The sequence below is a fragment of the Odocoileus virginianus genome, chromosome 25 (genome assembly GCF_023699985.2).
Source record: "Odocoileus virginianus isolate 20LAN1187 ecotype Illinois chromosome 25, Ovbor_1.2, whole genome shotgun sequence".
Lineage (NCBI taxonomy): Eukaryota > Metazoa > Chordata > Mammalia > Artiodactyla > Cervidae > Odocoileus > Odocoileus virginianus.
The window spans coordinates 14,302,720-14,325,576 of NC_069698.1; the positions used below are offsets into that span (position 1 = coordinate 14,302,720).

Genomic DNA, 22,857 nt, shown 5'->3' on the forward strand with positions numbered 1-22,857 from the left:
ATGGACTTTAGAAAGATGGTAACGATAACCCTATATGCAAAACAGAAAAAGAGACTCAGATGTATGGAATAGACTTGTGGACTCTGGGAGAAGGAGAGGGTGGGATGTCTCAGGAGAACAGCATTGAAACATGTATATTATCTAGGGTGAAACGGATAACCAGCTCAGGTTGGGTACATGAGACAAGTGCTCGGGCCTGGTGCACTGGGAAGACCCAGAGGGATCGGGTGGAGAGGGAGGTGGGAGGGGGGACTGGGATGGGGAATACATGTAAATCCAGGGCTAATTCATATCAATGTATAACAAAAACTACTGTAATGATGTAAAGTAATTAGCCTCCAACTAATAAAAATTAAAAAAAAAAAAAAAAGAATGGAAAGAAAAAAAAAAAAAAATTTCCACGTTTGTTCTGACATCTAGGAACAGATGGTGTTAAAAGAATGACTGTTGAATGTATGAATTACAGACATTTTAGCCCCCAACACCTATATTGTAATTGTTAGGAATATGAATTGCATGGATAATAGGTACTTATCTCTTTTGCTGTTGAGATGTATTTCATTTTCTTACATTATAACATCACTGATGTTTTAGTAAAGTTGAATGAAGTTCAAAAAAAAAAAAAAAAAAAAAAAAAGAGACCTGGGTTTGATCCCTGGGTCAGGAAGATCCCCTGGAGAACTTGCTACTCACTCCAGTATTCTTCCCTAGAAAATTTCATGGACAGAGGAGATTGGTGGGCTACAGGCCATAGGGTCACAAAGAGCTGAACATGACTGAGTGACTGACAAATATTTTACCATTTTAATTCTTCACATGTATCTTACCCAGCTTGCTACTTTTTTTCATTTTATTTATAAAGACCCTGATAAATGAAATTTCTATTAAACTCATCTGTCATTTGCTTTGTAATTTATTTTTATACACTTCTCTATTTATCTATACTTATTTTTTCTTAAGATGTTATGCTTGTATTTACCTGGTTAATAACTTGAGATTTATTTCAGGGTATTTTCTTAGTTGAAACTTAACTTTAAATATTTTAAATAATAATTTTCCCTCAAAACATTTTATTCAATGATTTATAATTTTCCTGTTGATCTTAGATGTGTTCTTTATCCTAAATTAAATCCCTCTGTATATTAAGAACTTTTTTCCAAGGCTCTTTTGTTCCTTTAACCAGAAACTGTTTCTATCTTCTCCATGGAAATATAAATTAATTCCTAAAATATGAGCTAATTAGTCATTTGTTGATTTTGATTAAATATACTTCTGTTTTAAGGAGTATCCCTGAATGAGAATCATTTTGAAGAAAAAGCCATATACAAATGGAACAGCATGACATTTTTCATTTATATAAAACCTTCATTATCTAGCAACAGATATTTTTGATATATAAGAACAATGTGGTGACTTATAGATAGTATTATGAAAACTTGATACCACACAATCTAAGAAAATTTTTTACAGAGAAAATTAAGGAAAATTTCAGTGATGAAATTAAATCACAAGAAAAGTAATTAGTTCTTGAAAATGAAAATATGAAAATAAAGGATTTTATGCAAAATCCAACTCAGAAATATAACCTGTATGCCATATTTATGTGCTAAGTTTACAGAATGTGAGTTTTTGCTTGGTTTATTTAAATTCCAAACATATGTAGTCTTCCAAGTTTTCAAATAATTAAGTAAAAATGATTTTTGTGTCTTTTGACATTAAAATTAGAGTTATAAGTTAATATCCAAAAATACACAAACAGCTCACATAAATCAACATCAAAATATAAACAAATAAACAACTTGATTAAAAAAATGAGCAGAAGACTTGAACAGACAGAATCCATAACAGGATAAGCAGATTACTAATGGGCACATGAAAAGATGCTCAATGTCACAAATCATCAGGGTATTGAAAATCAAAACCAGAATGAGCTATCATCTCATACCTGTCAATCACTATCATCAAAAAGAACACAAATACAAAATGTTGGTGATGATATGGAGAAAACGGAACACTTATACGCTGCTAGGGGGAATGTAAATAGGTGCAGCCACTGTAGAAAACAACATGGAGATTTCTAAAAAAAGTAAAAATAGATCTACCATATGACCCAGCAATTCCAATCACAGGTAAAAAGAAACAGAAACACTAAATTGGAAATTTACATGCATCCCAATGTTCAGAACAGAGCTATTTATAATTGCCAAGGTATAGAGGCAACCTAAACAAAATTTTTCCATTTGCAAAAGCATGTATGGACTTGGAGGATATTAGGGTAACAGAAATGTCAGACAAAGATTAACACAAAGATAAATACGATAAAGTATCTGCTTGCAATGTAGGAGACCTGGGTTCGATCCCTGGGTCAGGAATATTCTTTGGAGAACTTGCTACCCATTCCAGTATTCTTCCCTAGAAAATTCCATAGACAGAGGAGCCTGGTGAGCTACTGTCAATGGGATCACAAAGAGCTGGACATGACTGATTCTACATGATGATACGTGTAGAATCTAAAAAATCACAACTAATGAATATAACAAATAGAAATAGACTAATAGAGAACAAATTAGTGGTTACCAATGGGGAGGAGACACGTGGGGAGGAGCAATACAAGGGTAGGAGATTAAAAGGTACGAACTGTTACGCATAAAAAAGCTACATGGATAAACACAGGGGATACACCCAGTATATTTTACCATAACCATAAATGGAGCATAATAACCTTTAAAACTGTTATCATTATATTATATAAGTTTTGCCAAGAGAATGTAATGGTCATAGCAAACACCCTTTTCCAACAACGCAAGAGAAGACTCTAGAGAACTTCCAGATGTTCAAGCTGGTTTTAGAAAAGGCAGAGGAACCAGAGATCAAATTGCCAACATCCGCTGGATCATCCAAAAAGCAAGAGAGTTCCAGAAAAACATCTATTTCTGCCATATTGACTACGCCAAAGCCTTTGAATGTGTGTACCACAACAAACTGTGGAAAATTCTGAAGGAGATGGGAATACCAGACCACCTGACCTGCCTCTTGAGAAACCTGTATGCAGGTCAGGAAGCAACAGTTAGAATGGGACATGGAACCACAGACTGGTTCCAAATAGAAAAAGGAGTATGTCAAGGCTGTATATTGTCACCTTGCTTATTTAACTTATATGCAGAGTACATCATGAGAAACGCTGGACTAGAAGAAGCACAGCTGTAATCAAGATTGCCGGGAGAAATATCAATAACCTCAGATATTCAGATGACACCAACCTTATGGCAGAAAGTGAAGGGGAACCTTTTTAGTTTAGCCTCTTGATGAAAGTGAAGGAGGAGAGTGAAAAAGTTGGCTTAAAGCTCAACATTCAGAAAACTAAGGTCATGGCATCTGGTCCCATCACTTCATTTGAAAAAGATGGGGAAACAGTGGAAACAGTATCAGACTTCATTTTTGGGGGCTCCAAAATCACTGCAGATGGTGATTGCAGCCATGAAATTAAAAGACGCTCACTCCTTGGAAGGAAAGTTATGACCATCCTGGATAGCATATTAAAAAGCAGAGACATTACTTTGGCAACAAAGGTCCGTCAAGTCAAGGTTATGGTTTTTCCAGTAGTCATGTATGGATGTGAGAGTTGGACCTTAAAGAAAGCTGAGCACCGAAGAATTGATGCTTTTGAACTGTGGTGCTGGAGAAGACTCTTGAGAGTCCCTTGGACTGCAAGGAGATCCAACCACTCCATCCTAAAGGAGGTCAGTCCTGTGTGTTCATTGGAAGGACTGATGTTGAAGCTAAAACTCCAGTACTTTGCCCACCTGATGTGAAGAGTTGACTCATTGGAAAAGACCCTAATGCTTGGAAGGATTGAGGGCAGGAGGAGAAGGAGACAACAGAGGATGAGATGGCTGGATGTCATCACCGACTCGATGGACTTGGGTTTGGCTGAACTCCGGGGGTTGTGATGGACAGGGAGGCCTGGTGTTCTGCGATTCATGGGGTCACAAAAGTCAGACACAGCTGAGCGACTGAACTGAACTGTACATGTTAATATATAGCATTGCACATACTCTACATGTATTAAAAAATAACACTGTAATTTTCCCTGCAAAGTCAAGTTCCTATTAGGGTAACTTCCCATACTCTACCTCTGGTGCCTCTGATACCTTGACAAGCTACAATGGACTTAAAAGTTAATGAAGGCAAATATATGACTTCATTCCCATCTCTGAAACTGTGAGCTACCACAAAGGAGGAAAAACAAAACTGTGGAAGCTGAAAATAAATTTTAAATTAGTAACAGAAATGAAAATTTGGGACATTTGTAGAGAAGAGCTTAGAGAACGACAGTTCTAGATCATAGTAGAAAAATGATGAGTTTGCCTTAAAAGATCATTGAAACTTTATCTAATTCTTCATGTGTAAAGAAAGTAGACATATCAAGGATGTATCAAAAAAAGGTCTATCATAATTTAATGCATTTAGATTACTTCTTGCATTTCACCTACCATTATCAATTACTTTTTTATTGAGAAAATTAGAGTAAAAATTACATTATATAAAATTTTTTTCTATACATCTGAGTGAGTTGTGGACTCTGGGAGAAGGCGAGGGTGGGAATGTTTCAAGAGAACAGCATCGAAACATGTATATTATCTAGGGTGAAACAGATCACCAGCCCAGGTTGGGTGCATGAGACAAGTGCTCGGGCCTGGTGCACTGGGAAGACCCAGAGGGATCTGGTGGAGAGGGAGGTGGGAGGGGGGACTGGGATGGAGAATACATGTAAATCCATGGCTGATTCATTTCAATGTATGACAAAAACCACTGCAATGATGTAAAGTAATTAGCCTCCAACTAATAAAAATAAATGGAAAAAAATAAAATAAAAAATTTTAAAATCTCCAATAAATAAATAAGTTGAAGTAATCTAACTAGAATGTTTTCCTATGTTTTCCTGATGGTTTCCTATCTCAGAGATATGATGCAGAACAAGAGACCGTCTAGCTCGTGAAGTGCAATTTATTTTTTTGTATTTTCTTCTTAAATAGGCTAATAGGCAGAGGGAAGATTTTAGGCAAAATACATGGAAGACAGACTTCCCAGGTGATGCCAATGGTAAAGATCTCACATAGCAATTAGGAGACGTAAGAGATGAGGGTTCAGATCGCTGGATTGGGAAGATCTCCTGGAGGAAGGCATGGCAACCCACTCCAGTATTCTTGCCTGGAGAATCCCATGGACAGGGGCGCCTGGAGGGTACAGTCCAGGGGGTCACAGAAGAGTAGGACACGACTGAAGCAACTTAGCATGCATACACTAAGAAGACCATCCTAAAAGAGTCAGTTAAAATATACAAGAAAATTGGAGTTATTTCTTAGATATATTTGAAATGGGATAAAAATGACATTTATTTGTAACATAAAATACATTTATCTATGTGTAATAACATTTATAAGTGCATCTTGATTGAAGACTTGTAGTTGAAGTGTACATTCTCTTGAGATTCTTTAAGGCATATGAAAATTGTCACCTTATAAGTATATAATTGAGCTGGCAGCAGTTAGGGTAATAAAATTCAGATGGTAGAAAATATTTTAGGACATAATTTTACATGTCAGTTATCTTTAAATTTAAAAATATAATTAAGTAGCACTTCAAATAGAGTTTAATTGTTCTAATCTTAATACAAGTATCTCACATTTTGAAAAACAGCTAAATAAAAACCGACCTTGAACATTTTAAATATTCAAAACTGTGCAGCACATTTCTTATAACAGAAAGAGGAACCTAGTCCCAATTTCTAGGAATCTAAATGCTCAAATCATATCTACAACTGACCAGCATGCTTATCTTGAAGAAAAGTAATAAAAAAATTTTAAAATATAAAATTATAAGATAGGACATAAATATCAAGCCTATCAAAATATAATTCAAACTCATAGAAAGTAGCCAATTATTCATGATTTATATAAACAAGCCTTGAAACAGGAAGTCAAGAGAGGACATCAGTTTGCACAGGATTTATAAAGTAAAGGGTAATCATATCTTAGAGATATAGTGATTCAGCAGAAGAGTAAAATAAGCTTTTTAAAGACAAAACAAGGGATATGTGTACCCACATATTATAGATGTATTTATTATCCTTGGAATATTATTTATGTGCTTTAATGAGAGACTCCTTAAGAAATATATAAGCTGGATAAGAATTTGAAAAAAATGAATACTAGTAATTCCATGATACAAGCTATAATTATTTTGAAGGAAAAAAGCACGTTTTTGCCTTAGGATACACTTTAGAAGTGATTCAGTACAACAATATAGCTCTATGGAATTTATCTTTAGGTCTATTAGAATTGCAAAATAATAAGAACAGTTTTAGGCAAATTATGGAGCTATCTTTCAACTTTTTTTGTGTTTCATCTTTTATAACTAAAAGCTTTGCTTACTGTATGACAGAATAAATATACGGTCAAACATCTAGTCTCTCTTTCATAGAAACAGAAAAACGAAATGTCAACATTTACCACCTATCACATCACTATTTAATCATTTATTACTTTATACATATTTTAAAGACTTGCATGCTAAGTAAAATTTTAGGCACTCAGAATTCAAAAATGTTTATTGAATCAGATATATGCTTAATTTAGTCTTTTTTTTTTTAAGCTAAGCTATAAAGAATTTTAAGGAATGAAAGACTGTTGACTGCTCTGTCGTAGACACCACGCAAACACTCTAACATGTGCTTGTTTTTCGCTCCATGGCACACAGCACAGAACTTGGCACATCATAGTTACTGAACGCAGTTGTTTTCTGACTAACATAGAGAGGTAAATGGGAAAAACAACGACATCACTATTTTGTAAAATGCCTTCAGGACAGATTTCAAGAGTCTGCTTGACTTTCTCAGCTGCATGGTTCTATAATCCTGCTTAGAGTATAACGCTTAGCTACTGCCATCTTGAAATTCTTAATAATTTTATCTTTAACCCATATTTTGTAAGCAAAGTCTGATGTGACAACTGGGAGCTTGACGCCCCGGCTTTCTCATTCATCCCATGCAGGCAGCCAACAGTTTCTGGCAAGGAGGTTTAAAGACCTTTAGAGTTCTCCCATTGTGGGTTGGGAAGCCCTGGGAATCTGGAGGTGTCATCAATTTCCCTACAGCTATCCCTGTGCAGGGGGAGGGTGTCTGGACTGGATCAGTGCCTGGGGACACCCTTCCTTCCTCTTTCCAAGGTTTTGAGTCTGTCTTATATTTGTCTGTCCTGGTCTGCTTGAGATACCCTTGGGGGCTGGAGATACCCCCAGCACCCCCAGTGGGGCAGGACTATAGGAAAAAAACTGTACTGTACTCTGATTCCACATGAGTTAAATGCTCTTATCTTTACATTTAAAAGTAGCATTGAGCAATGTAAAGATGAATGGTAAAGTTTACGCTAGTAATTTGAAATTTCCTTTTTATTTACTTATAAGGACAGTAAATGGCAAATAAAAAAGTACCATGACAAGCTGAGAGAGAGAGAGAAATTGCAGAAGGAAAAAGCTTTGTATTTTAGTACCTTTAATGGCCCTTTTGTTCCTGCTTTTTGAACAAAGGGAGGTCCTGCAGTTTCATTTTTCACTGGGCATCACAAGTTATGTAGCTGGAACTGACTGTTTTAGAATCCAAACCAAATAGAAAAGTGCTGAGGAATACATGGAAGAAAAAAAAAGCTACTTAAACATGTTATATGGAATTTCAGTGTGATTAAAAGGTCAGCAATTAGTTTTTAACCTTTACAAACTATTTATTAAATATAAGACACTTCACATTTTAAATAATTTATCAGAATAATCTATCAAACTTGAAAGTCTTTTAGTTTCACTTTTACACATTATTTTTTAAAAAAAATTATTAACATTTACTTTGAAGTAAAAAAGCACTTTTAGAAAATATCCCTTCCCCCAAATGAAAATCTACTTTTTAAAGAGTAACCACATTTGGATCAATAATTCAGTTATCCAAATCAGTCAATCTGTTATGCAGGCAGTTAAGTTAATGGAGTTAAATTGGCGTCCCTTTTTAAAACAAAGAATTGCATTGAAAATGAGCAATGTGCGGGATATTTGCTCAACCATAAAGTAGAGCCTTACATCACATGACAGTCATAGGTTATGCAAAATGTGATCAGGTTGCACCTATCTTCACTGCTAATCAGGTTTATTTTTATAGGATTTAAAATATTTTACTTAACAAGTTCTATTACTGTTTTTTCAATTTATATGGAGAAATGTCATTAAAATTGTTAATTTGGTATTAGCGGTATCAACATAGCAATAAGATCTTATTATTTTATGCTAAAGAAAACATTTAGTCATCTTTCTGAAAAACTGCACAAATAAGAATTTCTTAGAGAAACTTGATGACTCTAAAAGTCAACTGCTTAAAATCAAGTTTAGGATTAAGCATATTTCTCTAGCAATGTACAATCACCAAAAAATCCCATTATTGCTATTAAAGGATGGTTTAGTGTTGATAAAAACTTTTTGTTAAAAGTTCTAAGAACAGCACCAGAAGACTTAGTAAGCAAGAAATTCAATATACGCTAATGAATACATGTTTAACAATACTTTCTAGTAACTTTTGAGGCAAATTCCTGGTTAAATTTAAGGCTTTGCCCTTTTATTTCACACTGCCTGGAATGGTCTTTTATATTCAGGCTTTCTCCTTCAACTCATGATCTGCTGGAGTGTTACAATATCAAGAGAGGTGTTTTTGGTTTCCCTTTGTAAAATCTCCCCCTCCCATCACCTCCGAATCTCTTAGTCTGTTTAGTTTTTCTTCATGGGACGTATCATGACTTGACACTAAAATATGTTCTGAACAAAGGGACACTGTTAGCAGTTTGCATTGGTCCTTTATTGCTATATCTTCAGCACATTGAAGAGTTTCTGGCAGATAGTAAATACTCGAGAAATATTTTTTTTTTTTGATAGCAAACCCATGGAGTTTATTTCTTTTTAAAATTAGCAGTAACAGATATGAACACACACACATACAAAATCTTTGTCATACTAAATAAAATTTGCAGTAGTTCCTCAGTATCCACTAATTGCCAGTCATATTCAATTTTATTTTGTTATAATAGTTTTAAAAATGCCTTTTTAGGGTTGGGTTGTCCCTGGGTTGATTATTTTACTTTTTTTTTTTTTCCATTTATTTTTATTAGTTGGAGGCTAATTACTTTACAACATTGCAGTGGTTTTTGTCATACATGGAAATGAATTAGTCATGGATTTACATGTATTCTCCATCCCGGGCCCCCCTCCCACCTCCCTCTCCACCCCATCCCTCTGGGTCTTCCCAGTGCACCAGGCCTGAGCACTTGTCTCATGTATCCAACCTGGGCTGGTGATCTGTTTCACCCTAGATATACATGTTTCGATGCTGTTCTCTTGAAACATCCCACCCTCACCTTCTCCCAGAGGCCACAAGTCTGTTCTATACATCTGAGTCTCTTTTTCTTTTTTTTGCATATAGAGTTATCGTTACCATCTTTCTAAATTCCATATATATGTGTTAGTATACTGTAATGGTCTTTATCTTTCTGGCTTACTTCGCTCTGTATAATGGGCTCCAGTTTCACCCATCTCATTAGAACTGATTCAAATGAATTCTTTTTAAAGGCTGAGTAATATTCCATGGTGTATATGTACCACAGCTTCCTCATCCATTCGTCTGCTGATGGGCATCTAGGTTGCTTCCATGTCCTGGCTATTATAAACAGTGCTGCAATGAACATTGGGGTGCACATGTCTCTTTCAGATCTGGTTTCCTCGGTGTGTATGCCTAGACGTGGTATTGCTGGGTCATATAGTAGATCTATTTCCAGCTTTTTAAGGAATCTCCACACTGTTTTCCATAGTGACTGTACTAATTTGCATTCCCACCAACAGTGTAAGAGGGTTCCCTTTTCTCCACACCCTCTCCAGCATTTATTGCTTGTAGACTTTTGGATAGCAGCCATCCTGACTGGCGTGTGATGGTACCTCATTGTGGTTTTGATTTGCATTTCTCTGATAATGAGTGATGTTGAGCATCTTTTCATGTGTTTTTTTGCCATCCGTATGTCTTCCTTGGAGAAATGTCTGTTTAGTTCTTTGGCCCATTTTTGGATTGGGTCATTTATTTTTCTGGAATTGAGCTGCAGGAGTTGCTTGTATATTTTTGAGATTAATCCTTTGTCTGTTGCTTCGTTTGCTATTATTTTCTCCCAATCTGAGGGTCGTCTTTTCACCTTGCTTATAGTTTCCTTTGTTGTGCAAAAGCTTTTAAGTTTCATTAGGTCCCATTTGTTTATTTTTGCTTTTGTTTCTAAAATTCTGGGATGTGGGTCATAGAGGATCCTGCTGTGATTTATTTTTGAGTGAATGAAATAATAAGCTAACTGAAACCATCTCCAATTTCTGTTAATGCAGTTAACTGAGATCTATTAGGTAGATTGAGGATGAAAGTGTGTGTTAGTCGCTCAGTTGTGTCCAACTCTTTGTGACCCCATGAACCGTAGCCCACCAGGTTCTCTCTTTATGGAAGTTTCCAGGCAAGAATGCTGGAGTGGGTTGCCATTCCCTTCTCCAGGGGATCTACCATGACCCAGAGATCAAACCCGAGTCTCCTGCATTACAGGCAGACATTTTACCATCTGACCCACTAGGGAAGCTCAGAGATTGAGCACAGGCTCAGGCAAATAACACATCGTCCTCGTTCTCAAGGTGCTTATATATTGGTCAAACTATGACATATAAAACATGATTATGATCCAGTTAGAGAGGCGCATATGGGCTATTATTCACAAATGACTGGAAGCAGTTCATTTTCTAAACTTGTTGACTGAGAGCTGAGCCACTTACCAACTTCAGGAAACTCATTGCAAAGGTCTAACAGCCTTTCCTATACCATTCATTTTCTCAAAAGATGAATGCCAAAAAGACACTAGACTTGAGAGCAACTGGATGCTTCCCAGGACTAAACACAAAGTTTACAATCACCTGGACTCTATCAATTTCAATATTTGGCTGGACCATAAAGTTACTTAGTTATGATTAATGAGGCTGACATTTCAATTACCTTCCCTGCATAAAATACTCAGTATACTTCTCAGAAGAAGAATACTTTTCTTAAGAAATAGGAAAATTTTATCCGTCAATATAAAGTGTCTATGGCTTTTGAATATGTGATTTTCTTTTGATCAGGAAATATAAAAAATATAATATGATAGTATTACTCAGCTTAAATTATGGTTATTGCTTTTATTATTTTTTAACTTATGCCACTATCTTATATTCAGTGTATCTTTAGTAAGCATTTATACTTTTATATTGATTTCTTTTGCTTTGAATAAACTTGCACAGAGTTTTGGAGAAGGAATTGGCAACCCACTCCAGTATTCTCGCCTAGAGAATCCCGTGGACAGAGGAGCCTGGTGGGCTGTTGTCCATAGGGTCACACAGAGTCAGACACGACTGAAGTGACTTAGCATGCATGCATGCATTGGAGAAGGAAATGGCAACCCACTCCAGTATTCTTGCCTAGAGAATCCCGTGGACAGAGGAGCCTGGTGGGCTGCTGTCCATAGGGTCACAGAGTCAGACATGACTGAAGTGACTTAGCATGCATGCATGCATTAGAGAAGGAAAGGGCAACCCTCTCCAGTGTTCTTGCCTGGAGAATCCCAGGGACAGAGGAGCCTGGTGGGCTGCCATCTATGGGATCGCATAGGGTCGGACACAACAGAAGTGACTTAGTAGCAGCAGCAGCACAGAGTTAATAAAAAAATATTCACTGTCAAGAATTTTGAAAACATAGTGAGGATTAGGAGGAATATTCAGACATAAATAAATTAAAATACAGATATAAAGATGAATGAATGTTTTCAATGTCCCTAATTACCTACTCTAGCAGCGTGCAAAAGGTTGCTATTTGAAATAGATTATATTTTCAGGATGCAATGAACTGTAAATCAAATAGACATCTAAAGTTTATAAATATATGGAGACCTATGTTGATTTGAATCTATTTTCAATGTCAGTTCAATTAATTATTCCTGCCTGAGCACATATATGAATCTGCAAACAAAATGTAAGCCTAAAGCAAGACCTATATAGAATAGTCACCCAATGGCAGAGATAGGAGTGTTGAACATACATTTTAAGAAGTCAGATGATTGGAAAAACTGCTTCTGACAATAACTGCTGTAAATACCCTTTAGCAAATACCAGCAGAATTGGTTTGTAATTTAGTATGTCTTTCACTTTGAACATGATCCCTTAAGGTTTTTGCACATATCAGGATATCTACAAACACAATTTGTTTCAAGCTGACTATACATGATTAACATTTTCCTTTACTGTCTATGACCTGAATAATTCCTTTTACTAAATCACACATCTTTGTTTTTCCATCATGCACTGATGATTAAAATCAAATGATTTCTAGGTGTTGCTTTCTTGTTTTGCTTTCTAAATGAACTGCCTCTAAAGACCATTTAAATAGACTATGAAAATAGAAGGTTGCAAATATAGCTTTTAGGGATTGTAGAAGTCAGTTAATTAAGGTTTATTGCTAAGATTTCTAATTATGAGAGTCATAGTCTTAAATCTATAATCTTATTTATCCAACTAGAATCAGTATAATCAAGGAATGTTTCTCCTAACTACAGCTAAAGTAGTTCTAAGTGATTTGGGAATTTTTTTTTTTTACATTTCTTTAATTGTAAACAGTAAACAATTAAGTAAAGGTTGTTTAACATGGTTTCCTTAATATTTCTTAAGTATGAGAATATATATATATATATATACATATATATATATATATATAAAATTAACCATGGGCTTTCCTGATGGCTCAGCAGGTGAAGAATCTGCCTGCAATGCAGGAGACACAGAAGATGCAGGTTTGATCCCTGAATTGGGAAGATCCCCTGGAGGAGGAAATGGCAACCCACTCTGGTATTCTTGCCTGGAGAATCCCATGGACAGAGGAGCCTGGCAGGTTACAGTCCATGGGATTGCAAAGAGTTGGACAACGACTGAGAGACTAAGAACAATTAACTACTTGAAAGAAAAGGCTATTTGATGCAAATTTCCTCTTTATCCTCATGTTCTATACTGCACACATAGAGTAGTAAAAACATAATTAATGCAACTGTCTATATTTTTCAGTCTGTTTCATTTTATTTCCTAATTGTACTAACTCAACTCATGTACAGCATTATTATTCTGTTGATTTTCTTTTACCCAACCTGTGGCCCTGAGGATGTATTAGTAACTTCTGCTAAATGGCTGTCCCCCTAAGTTGTCTTGGCTATTTTGTAGACTCCAACCTATTTCTCCAAATCTTAGGTTAAGTGTTCAGTTCCATCCCCAGGTCCAACTGTACTTCTGCAATACAGCAATGTCGTCGACCTCCTTGGGTATATTAGCCCTCAGGGCTTAATTCCTCAATTGCTCAATCTTCACTTGGTTCCTTCTACTCAGCATTCTTTCCCTTCTTCTGGCTTCATCTGGCTTATGCACATCCCACTTATCTTTCACAACAGAACCTAACACTGTTTCCTCAGGAAGACCAGACCTTATCCTCCAGACCTGAGGAATACATGCTTTCAGAGAACCTGATGTTCTCCTTGGTGTGATTTATCACAGTACTATTTATGCATTTGTCAAATTATTTATTATCTACCTCCCTGCCAGGGTGTAAAATTCATAAGAGCTTTCTCACCACTGTACATATACTGAATAAATTAAACACTTATGAATAGCTCTATCATTTCTCTATGGTGTGAAAACAATATGTAACTTATGAGTAATGAGACAAAGAATTTACTGTGGTCTCCTCAGTCGAGTAAAACTGTAATGTGCTATCCTGTAACTTTGTACAGCACCTCTTGAGGTGCTTCAAAGGAAATTTCCAAAGATACCCAAGTAGAATGATGGGAGGTCCCTCCCTCTATCTGCAATAGTACACTGCTGTCTTATCAAGGCTGGCACACAATGAGGACAGCTCAAGTTTGGTTGTGGGACATTCCAGTTTCTACAGGTTCCTTTTTACTCCAACGCTAGGATCTGACCCTTTCTGATACGAAGAGTAACTGATACAGGCACAGACTGAATTATTTCACAATGCTACTCCTGACTAGAGTATTTGCATTTTTAAAGATGTGGTTTTCAAACATCAGAATTTCAGACACAAGAAAAGAAGGCCTTCTTTTTGTCTCTTAAAATTATGATATGGATATAGTGGTTCATATAAATAAAACTGGCAATAATATTTTATAAAGTATATATGTGGACCTTGATGTATTTTTCAAACAAAATTTAAATATATTTTGATTTTTCATTAAAACATATCTAAAACAAAGTAGAATTACATGAATAATAAATGTTTCTCAATAGTCTTCTCAAAGATAAATTTATTGGGAGGATTGTTTAATAATATTTACTATCCTCTTCCAGAAAGTTTAGTTTCAATATATGGATATTACATCTTGTTCCATGACTAATATAATTTCTGTCCTTATAGCAATACAGTTTTAATGAATTCTTTCATTTTCAAAATGAGAAATAGATTTCACCCTGCCTTCTGCTACATTAGAAAAATAGTCCATATGAACTCTCTTCTAATACTAGAACGAAAGACTATTATATGTATGTATAATGTATAAAATTATAGAAACATATTTACATATGTATTTGATTTAAAGTGATATATTGTTTTTATTCTCAAACTTAATTATTTATACCTTATAGTTAGAACAGTTGTACTGGGTTATTTTAAATCAGGTAGCAGAAAAAAGACTTAGAAATAATCTGCTAGTGCAGAGCAAAACAGAAGACCTAAATCTGTTTTATCTTGAAAACACATCTGACAAGATTCTGTTGATACTATGGGAAAGAATAAAAAAAAGGAAAACAGGAATTCCATTTTTAACAACCAAAAAGCAAATTCTATGATGTAGAACAATTTGCTAAATGAAGGGGAACATTATATAGTAAATACAAAAATGGTGATTTTACAGTACTATTTGTTTGCTTTATTTATTACATGTATTTCTGAAGAGCATCAGTAAAGTGAACTTATGTATATTAGTTTGAATAGTCAAATCCATGTCAAATATGGTTTTAGAATGCTAAAGTTTTCTTCCTGTATTTTTTACAGATTTAGAGGTGTTTTTCTTTTCACTTCTTATTTTGCAACAATGATAGAGTCATAGAAACTTACCAAAAAATAAAGTGTATAGCAACTTCCCACATATACTTTACCCAGCCTCCCCCAATGTTAACTACTTGCATAACTATAGTGCAATATCAAAACCAGGAAATTGACATTTGGAAAATCCACAGGGCTCGTGTGTGTGTATGTGTGTGTGTGTGCGCGCGTGCGCATGCCCATGTATATGCATTGAGTGTAACTCTTTGCAATTTATCATGGATCTAACTTCATGTAACTACCACCATTATCACTGCAAGGCTCACTCTTGATAGTCCTTCACAGCCACATGAACTCTGTGGATTTTCCAAATGTCAATTTCCTGGTTTTGATGTTGCACTATAATTATGCCACCTAGTCTGTGGCATTTGTTATAGCAGACTCAGCAAATAAATATAGTGTAAAAGAACAGTTTTATCTGTATAAATTATTCTCATCTATATGTGTTCACATAAAACAATACTTTTTGTTATAAGACAATACTTTCTGTAACAACATAATTTGTGAATGCTTCTCAAAGGGAGTTTTTAAATCTCAAATTTTCCTGGTATCATGCTTTGTGAAAAATTACATAATGGGGGGATTAAAGAGAATATATTCTTCTAAACAGCATAGGACTCTTCATGCCTGACTACATTGCAGTAAAAATCTAAAGTGTTAAAAGGGGCCATTTAGCTGAAAGCAACTGGGGTTTTTAAAAAGATATTTTTTACACAAAACTGCACCCAAACAACAGCATTTAAATACATTAATGGATATATTTTCTGTTCCTTTTAAGAGTGAATTATGGTTAGGCATGTTGGCTGCACTTTTTTTATTATATAGATATGAATTATAATTAGTATAAATCCTTACTATTTGCTTATTTGACATGGAAAAGAGAGGGCTGCATAAGTTGGGCAGCTGAATTTTAATTCATTTAGTAACCTTTTTTATGTCTGATGTTTGTTGATAAGTAATGTGAACTTGCTTGTTAAGCTATATCAGCACAGGATTATATGAAAAACATAATGCATAGCCATTAAAGAGAAGGATTGTATCTAATTGACAATACTAGTAAGAAGTAATATAAAAAATACCTTTCTGCACCTTGGGAAACAGTAAGAACAACAATCAGTAAATCACCCCTATAATGTAGAGCATGTGCAACTGTACCCCAGTGAATACAGGTCCACCGGGGATATTAAGCATTAAAATGGAATTACAGATCTGTTTTGAGAGAACAGCAGTAGAACTTACCATCTTGATCTGTGGTCACTGTAATAGCTGTGAATGGCTTGGGAGAAAAACTCAACTCAGAAACTCCATTCATGGCTTCTATTTCAAAGGTGTAATTCACGTGGGACACAAAGTCAAGCACTACCACGGAGCTGTTGGTCAGGCCTGTGTGTCTCGGGATGAAGCGGAGTCCTCCACCGCAGTCCTCACATGGGCTGCTGTCTAAGCCACATCTCTTACAGATCACACTGTACGTGAGGTCTCTTCGCCCTCCTGTGTCACTTGGAGGGCTCCATTCCAAAATAAGGGCCGTTTCATTGATGTTAAAAACCACATTCCTAGGAGCTGAAGGCGGCCCTAGAGAAAGCAATTAAAAAACAAATGTACATGTATAGGACAATGAACTATAGTGCTAACTTGAAAACGTCATCAATAAACATGGGCTGGTCTTTTATATCAGTCTGAGCTCTTTCTTCTGATGGAAGCCATAAAGAGAAATGGTTAAAAATATCTGCATAAGTTGAGGAAGGGTGGAGTCTTAGGCGTGAAGATGGTCTATATATTAACTTTTGGCATATGAATTTCAGTATGTAACATCAAAAGCCACCAAAAGATCACCAAAAGATACAGTAACTATACTTCTTAAATTTGTTCACTGAAAAAATACAATAACCGAACATTATTTTAAATTACATGATGGCTTTGTATGATTACATCTTAATAATCACATCATCATTTAAAAACTTTGAAAAAATAATAACATACATATATAAAATATGTGTTCAGTATTTCAGTCTTCAAACTATGCTTGATGTATAACTAAACCTCTCATTCATTTGAAAATCTAAGAATCCTTTTCTCACAGGCTGAGAATAAACGGCCATAAATCTAGGGTGGACACACAGTTTGGAAGGAAGGGAATAGGAACAGAAACTGGAGGTGGCATAAATACTTTTTTAGGTCCTGTAAATTTCACGGGACAAAAGCATTATTTGGAAGGGCTGTGTGAGTGTGCTCAATTGTATCCGACTCTTTGCCAACCTCTGGACTCTAGCCCGCCAGGCACTAGAGTCCATGGAATTGGACTGTCCTTCTGAATTGTCCATGGAATTGTCCAGGCAAGAATACTGGAGTGAGTTGCCATTTCCTTCTCCAGGGCATCTCCCTGATCCAGAGATGGATCCCAGGTCTCTTGTGTCTCCTGCATTGGCAGGTGGATTTGGAAGTGATCAAAGGGGATATACATAAGATATGGTACCTAGATTTTATTTATATTAACTTTACTAAGCATAAGTAAATGTGCCCTTGAAAGCTTATAAAGAGACTCCCAAGATCCTCTTATGTGTCATCAAGACTCTGCATAAGCCATATTGGTCATGGGTGGTGGATGAGCATCTGCTCTCTTTTCTCATTATTTTTCCATATGATCACAATACACAGAGTACTTAATATCTTTACTCATTTTTTTCTCTTAAAATTGTGTCAATAATCTAGTATATTCATCTGAGTCCTTCAAACCTCGGTTTCATATCATTCACTGAACAATTATTAACTGAAGGTCTACTAGGTGCCAGACAGTGCACTGTCTGCTTGCTATATTGTGAAATGCCACAGAATCCTTCTGTAAGAGACTATGCCTATGACAGATACTTTGAAAAATAATTCATTGCATAAATGACTCATTAAATAATATTCCTGCTATATTTTAAAAGGGTAGTCTTAAGAAATTAAAACAGTTCTTTAAAATTAGGCAATTTGCTTAGAAGGAGGAAAAGAATCCTCTGTGACATTCTCTGCATAGAATTAAATTCAAGTTTTCATATAGGCTTCTTTTGGATTTCAAGACATGGTCATTCATTCATTAAATAAGTTTTCCGTGACTACCAAGTGTGCCATATATTCTGCTAGATCTTGGGCTTACAGCATAAAGCTGATAAATGTTATTTCTGCTTTCCTGCTATTAACATTTTAGCTGAATGGCTAGATAAACACAAACACACACAATACCAGAAGAATAAAATTCAAATTATAATAAGTGCAATTACAGAAATCAAAAGGAATGGAGCTAAAAAAAGTAACAGGGGCCAACCTGAGAAACCTTCGAGAAGGTCTCATGCAGATGGTGTGGAAGATGTAGAGAGGGGTAGGAAGGATTTTAGAGATAGAACATGCATGGTTCTTCAGTCAAAAAAAGATTGTGAAACAGGCATGGAAGTGACAGAAGATCACTGTAGCTAGAATGCAGAAGGAGTAAATAAGTGACTTTTAAGCAACAGGAAGGGGTCGGTTAATGCAACAATGCTATGCTCACTGGAATGAGTCTGTAGATATACATATTTTTTTTCCATTTAAAGGGAAGAAGCTGACAGATTCTGTGTACAGAAGTGATGTGTTTCAAAAACAGCAATCTGGCTGCAGTGTGGGGAGTGGTCTTAAAGAGTACAGAGGACTCAGTGACAAGATCTGTTGCACGGTGTTAGAGAAGCATAACATAATCACTCCTAAATCCATATGATTGGGTGTCGGGTTCAAGATATTAAGAAATGCTATGCTTCCCTTTTTCATCTTGTTGGATCCTATTATCAGCAACCTGATGGGTATGGCTCAGACACCTATATGTACACCACCTAAAGCCAGCCCTGGAAATGGGGGACAGTTAGTTTTTCTAAAAGGTTTCTGTATACCTTGCTTTATGCCATTTCATGTTCCAGGGAGTTACAGACATGTCTGCTTTCAGAAAGGCAAATATTGAAGCGATTATAAACTAAAGCACAGGGGTAAGCACAGTGTTTTTTTTTTTTTTTTTTTATCTCCAACCTAGACTCATGCCTAGGAGATAAAGATTCATTATCATTATCATAATAATGTCTTCTTACTGGATGACATATTCATATTGTTGCTCTTTTCTCTTATTTATAATGGAAAACATGAATTATTATTCACTTACATTTCTAAGATCAGGAAGAATGTTATCAATTATGTTATGGGTGTCTGCAAGTATATGACTGTCCGCCTAGAGATACTTAAATTAAAAAGGCAGACACCCTTCTTACTCAAGGGCCCTCATGCCAATTTGCATGACGATTAAATAGCTTTTTAATTGCCGTTAAATTATACCAGCTAAACTGTGATTTCATGCAAATATTAAGCTGTAATGACTACAGTGAATCATTTACTAAGATTTAGAACTTAGAACAAAGAGAGATAATTAATTCTAATCCTCAGATTCCACTAAATTATGTGTCACTGGGCTTTTATGAATGTGGCCTGATTGCTCTGTTATCATTTATAAATTATACAAAGATTATGTGACACATTGGGGGGAAAAAACTTGGCAGCAATAACTCTTTTGGAGACATCTGTATTGAAAACTCTCACGGATTTCCTTCTGTTGATCTTTTTCTTCAAAGGAAACAAGCAATTCACACAGGAAGAAAGCAATCTCCACACTGCACTCTCAGGACCAACCTCATAAGAAAAGGACAACTATCCTAATTTGCAACTAGCAGTTTTTCAAGACCATGATGCAATAAACTTGAATAAAAACTACAATCTCATTTCTATTAGTTTAAGAACACAGCTTCCGTCTTCCTTTGGCTTCACTTTGGATGTCCCCTTTACACAGTTAAGTCACAGTGCTCATAGTAAACTTATGAGAAGTGGTGGCAGGGCTATCCAGCCCCTTCCCAGAAAAGCATCTGGCCTTACAACCCCCATCTTCCTCTCAGAGTGGCAGACGCCAAGTGGGCTGCAATGTTTTAAAGTTAATTTTCATTTTTTCTTTATGCAAAATGTTTTAAACAGAACTATATTTCTCAAAATGCATCCCATTATCTCTAGTCCCTTGAGATAAAACACAAAAAATGAGCTCAGTGCTCAAATTAAGATTCCTCTGGCAGATTGATGCTGACACAAAAGAAACACAATTTCCTTCCCTTTGCTGAATCCAACATTTCCCAAACATTTATTTATAAATATTATTTTCAAAGAAGCATTTGAAAGAAAACTAGCGTTCTGCTGAACACTCTTTAAATAAAGGCTGACATTGAAGGAGAACAAACTTAGGGGTCACATTTCAGCTACTACATACACTGCTGTAGACATCATATTTTATGTTTATAATTATGAGAGTATATTAACTTGTAAATAAGCAGTGATCGTTTTCACATTAGTTGAAGAGTGATTATTAATTCACCTATTAACTCTATAGCTAATTGTGGTTTATAGATACATTTTTAACCTTAAGAACAATGAAAATTTGATTCAAGTAACTGAGGATATCAAATCATGAAAGGCTATAGCCTATCAAACTGTATTTTCCCATTCTTAAATTACTACCTGACAATAATTTAAATGTGTCTGCTAATTAAATGACTACCAAGATGCAATGATATGGTTTCCTAATAAAAAACATATTCACATCTGAGTTTATGGATGAGAGAAAATAGTTCTGTGTTTACCTGTGTCAGAGAACATTAAAGATATAGTGAATCATCTAGAGATGTTTCGGTAAATGCTTTTGCAAAGGAGTAAATTATATGAATAAATGAAAAAGTACGTCTCCAGAGTTTCATAATGTACTAAAAATATCAGCTGTCAGATTTGCATATAGACATAATTTAAAACTCTAAAAGTCATTTCATTTTTTCCACTATCACTATCAATTTTAAATTTATAATGATTAACTTTATAGTAATATTATTCCTATATAATCTTTGAAAAAGGTACTTAGTGGAGCCCTGTTAACAAAATTTTGTATTTGTATTCGTATCTAAACTACTATGTGCTCTATTGATAAGACTTGTTCATAAAATGTTTTTATATTTGGAAATAGACGATGAAACTGGGACTTCAACCTCACCACAGGGAAAGAATTAAATCAATTTATTCAGAGAAAGAAATGAGGCCCAGGAAAGTATTGTAATTATGTCAAGGTCATAAAATTCATTAGTGGTAGGATGATAATCTAAGTCTTTTTAATGTTTGTTTGGTTTTTTTTTTCACTCTATCATGATGTATTCATCAATAAATAGAAAAAATACCTGCATTTTATTGGGTTTTGCTGAGAGAGTACAGTCAAATATAAATTTTCAAAACACAGCGAAAAGAGAGCAATTTATTGCCTTCCTGCAACAAATTTCTTTTAATAATATTCCTTAAAGCATTTAAAAATAATTTATTTATAGAAGAACAACTGAAAGTTAAATCTTCAAGATAAATATTGCTCAAAATAAGAAACATGTGCACTTAAAATCCTTTGAACTCTACATATTCTTATTTTCTTCAATATTATTGCACTTACTTCAGTAACTAAATTGATGTCTAAAATTAAGACTTGTTATCACTTATGTTTTCACAATACTACAAATAACGACCTAAGATAACTCTTGTTATATTATCCCTGAATTCTAAAACTCATAGTTAAAGGAAATAAAAATAATTAAAAAATAACTCTAATAGTCTAAACACCATTCACTTCCAGAATTAAATCTAAAGCTCTCAACCTTGTCTACATTTGTCTTTACAACTAGGCCCATCCCTCAGCCTCTTTCTCCTTTTAGTCACATCTCAAGGCCTTTGGACAAATTGTTTCTTTATCTTTTTTGCTCTGTGGAAAATTCCTACTCATTCTTCATATTCTGATTTAGGTGTTACTCCCTTTGTGATACCTTCCTTCTGTCCTCGGGCAGAACTGAATACTTTTATACAATGTAGGCATGATTTTAAAAAAAGAGCATTATTTAGCACTTTCTTTGTTCCAAGGAGTATACTTGATATTTCATGATTTGTTTCTTTCAATTATCACAACAAACAACCTGTAAGGCAGTTATTAATACCCTGATTTTATAGAAAAGGTGATTAATGCTTACCAAATATATATATTGCACTGAAATATGTATATTCATATATATAAGTCTATTCTAGTTTAGTCCGATACAAAGGTGACATATTCTTTAACTAAGGGCATGAATAGAAGGCATGGTTTTCTGCAACCCTACAAGAATGGTCTTTTACACAGTGCAAATTTTGAAAAATATTGGGAAACAGTGTGTTCAAGGCTATAATCTTTGCAAGAATCAGGTGTTGCTAATTCAAGATAGGAATATGTTACTTGAAAATCCATGGCTAATTCATATCAATGTATAACAAAAACTACTGTAATGATGTAAAGTAATTAGCCTCCAACTAATAAAAATTAAAAAAAAAAAAAAAAAAAGAAAATCACTTAAGTAGTGGAAAGGACTGTCTATATTATGAAAATATTAAATATAAAATAATAAATATTAATATTTATTAACTAATAAAAACTCAGCAAAATGGACTGCCACCCATATCTCTATTCATTGGCATGGAATAAAAAGCTTCTTTTTTATTATTTAGAGATATTCGAAACTTGAAAAGTA

The 22,857-nt window shown here is 34.9% G+C and overlaps 1 protein-coding gene across 9 annotated transcripts in view; it reads right to left on the reverse strand.

The window, feature by feature from the left end:
* Window positions 1-22,857, reverse strand: part of EPHA6 (EPH receptor A6) — a 938,174-nt gene that overhangs the window by 515,031 nt on the left and 400,286 nt on the right. For all 9 annotated transcript variants that reach the window (XM_070455030.1, XM_070455027.1, XM_070455034.1 and 6 more), the window contains one exon: window positions 16,475-16,810. In XM_070455030.1, the coding sequence (XP_070311131.1) occupies window positions 16,475-16,810 (336 nt within the window). The remainder of the gene's footprint in view (window positions 1-16,474; window positions 16,811-22,857) is intronic.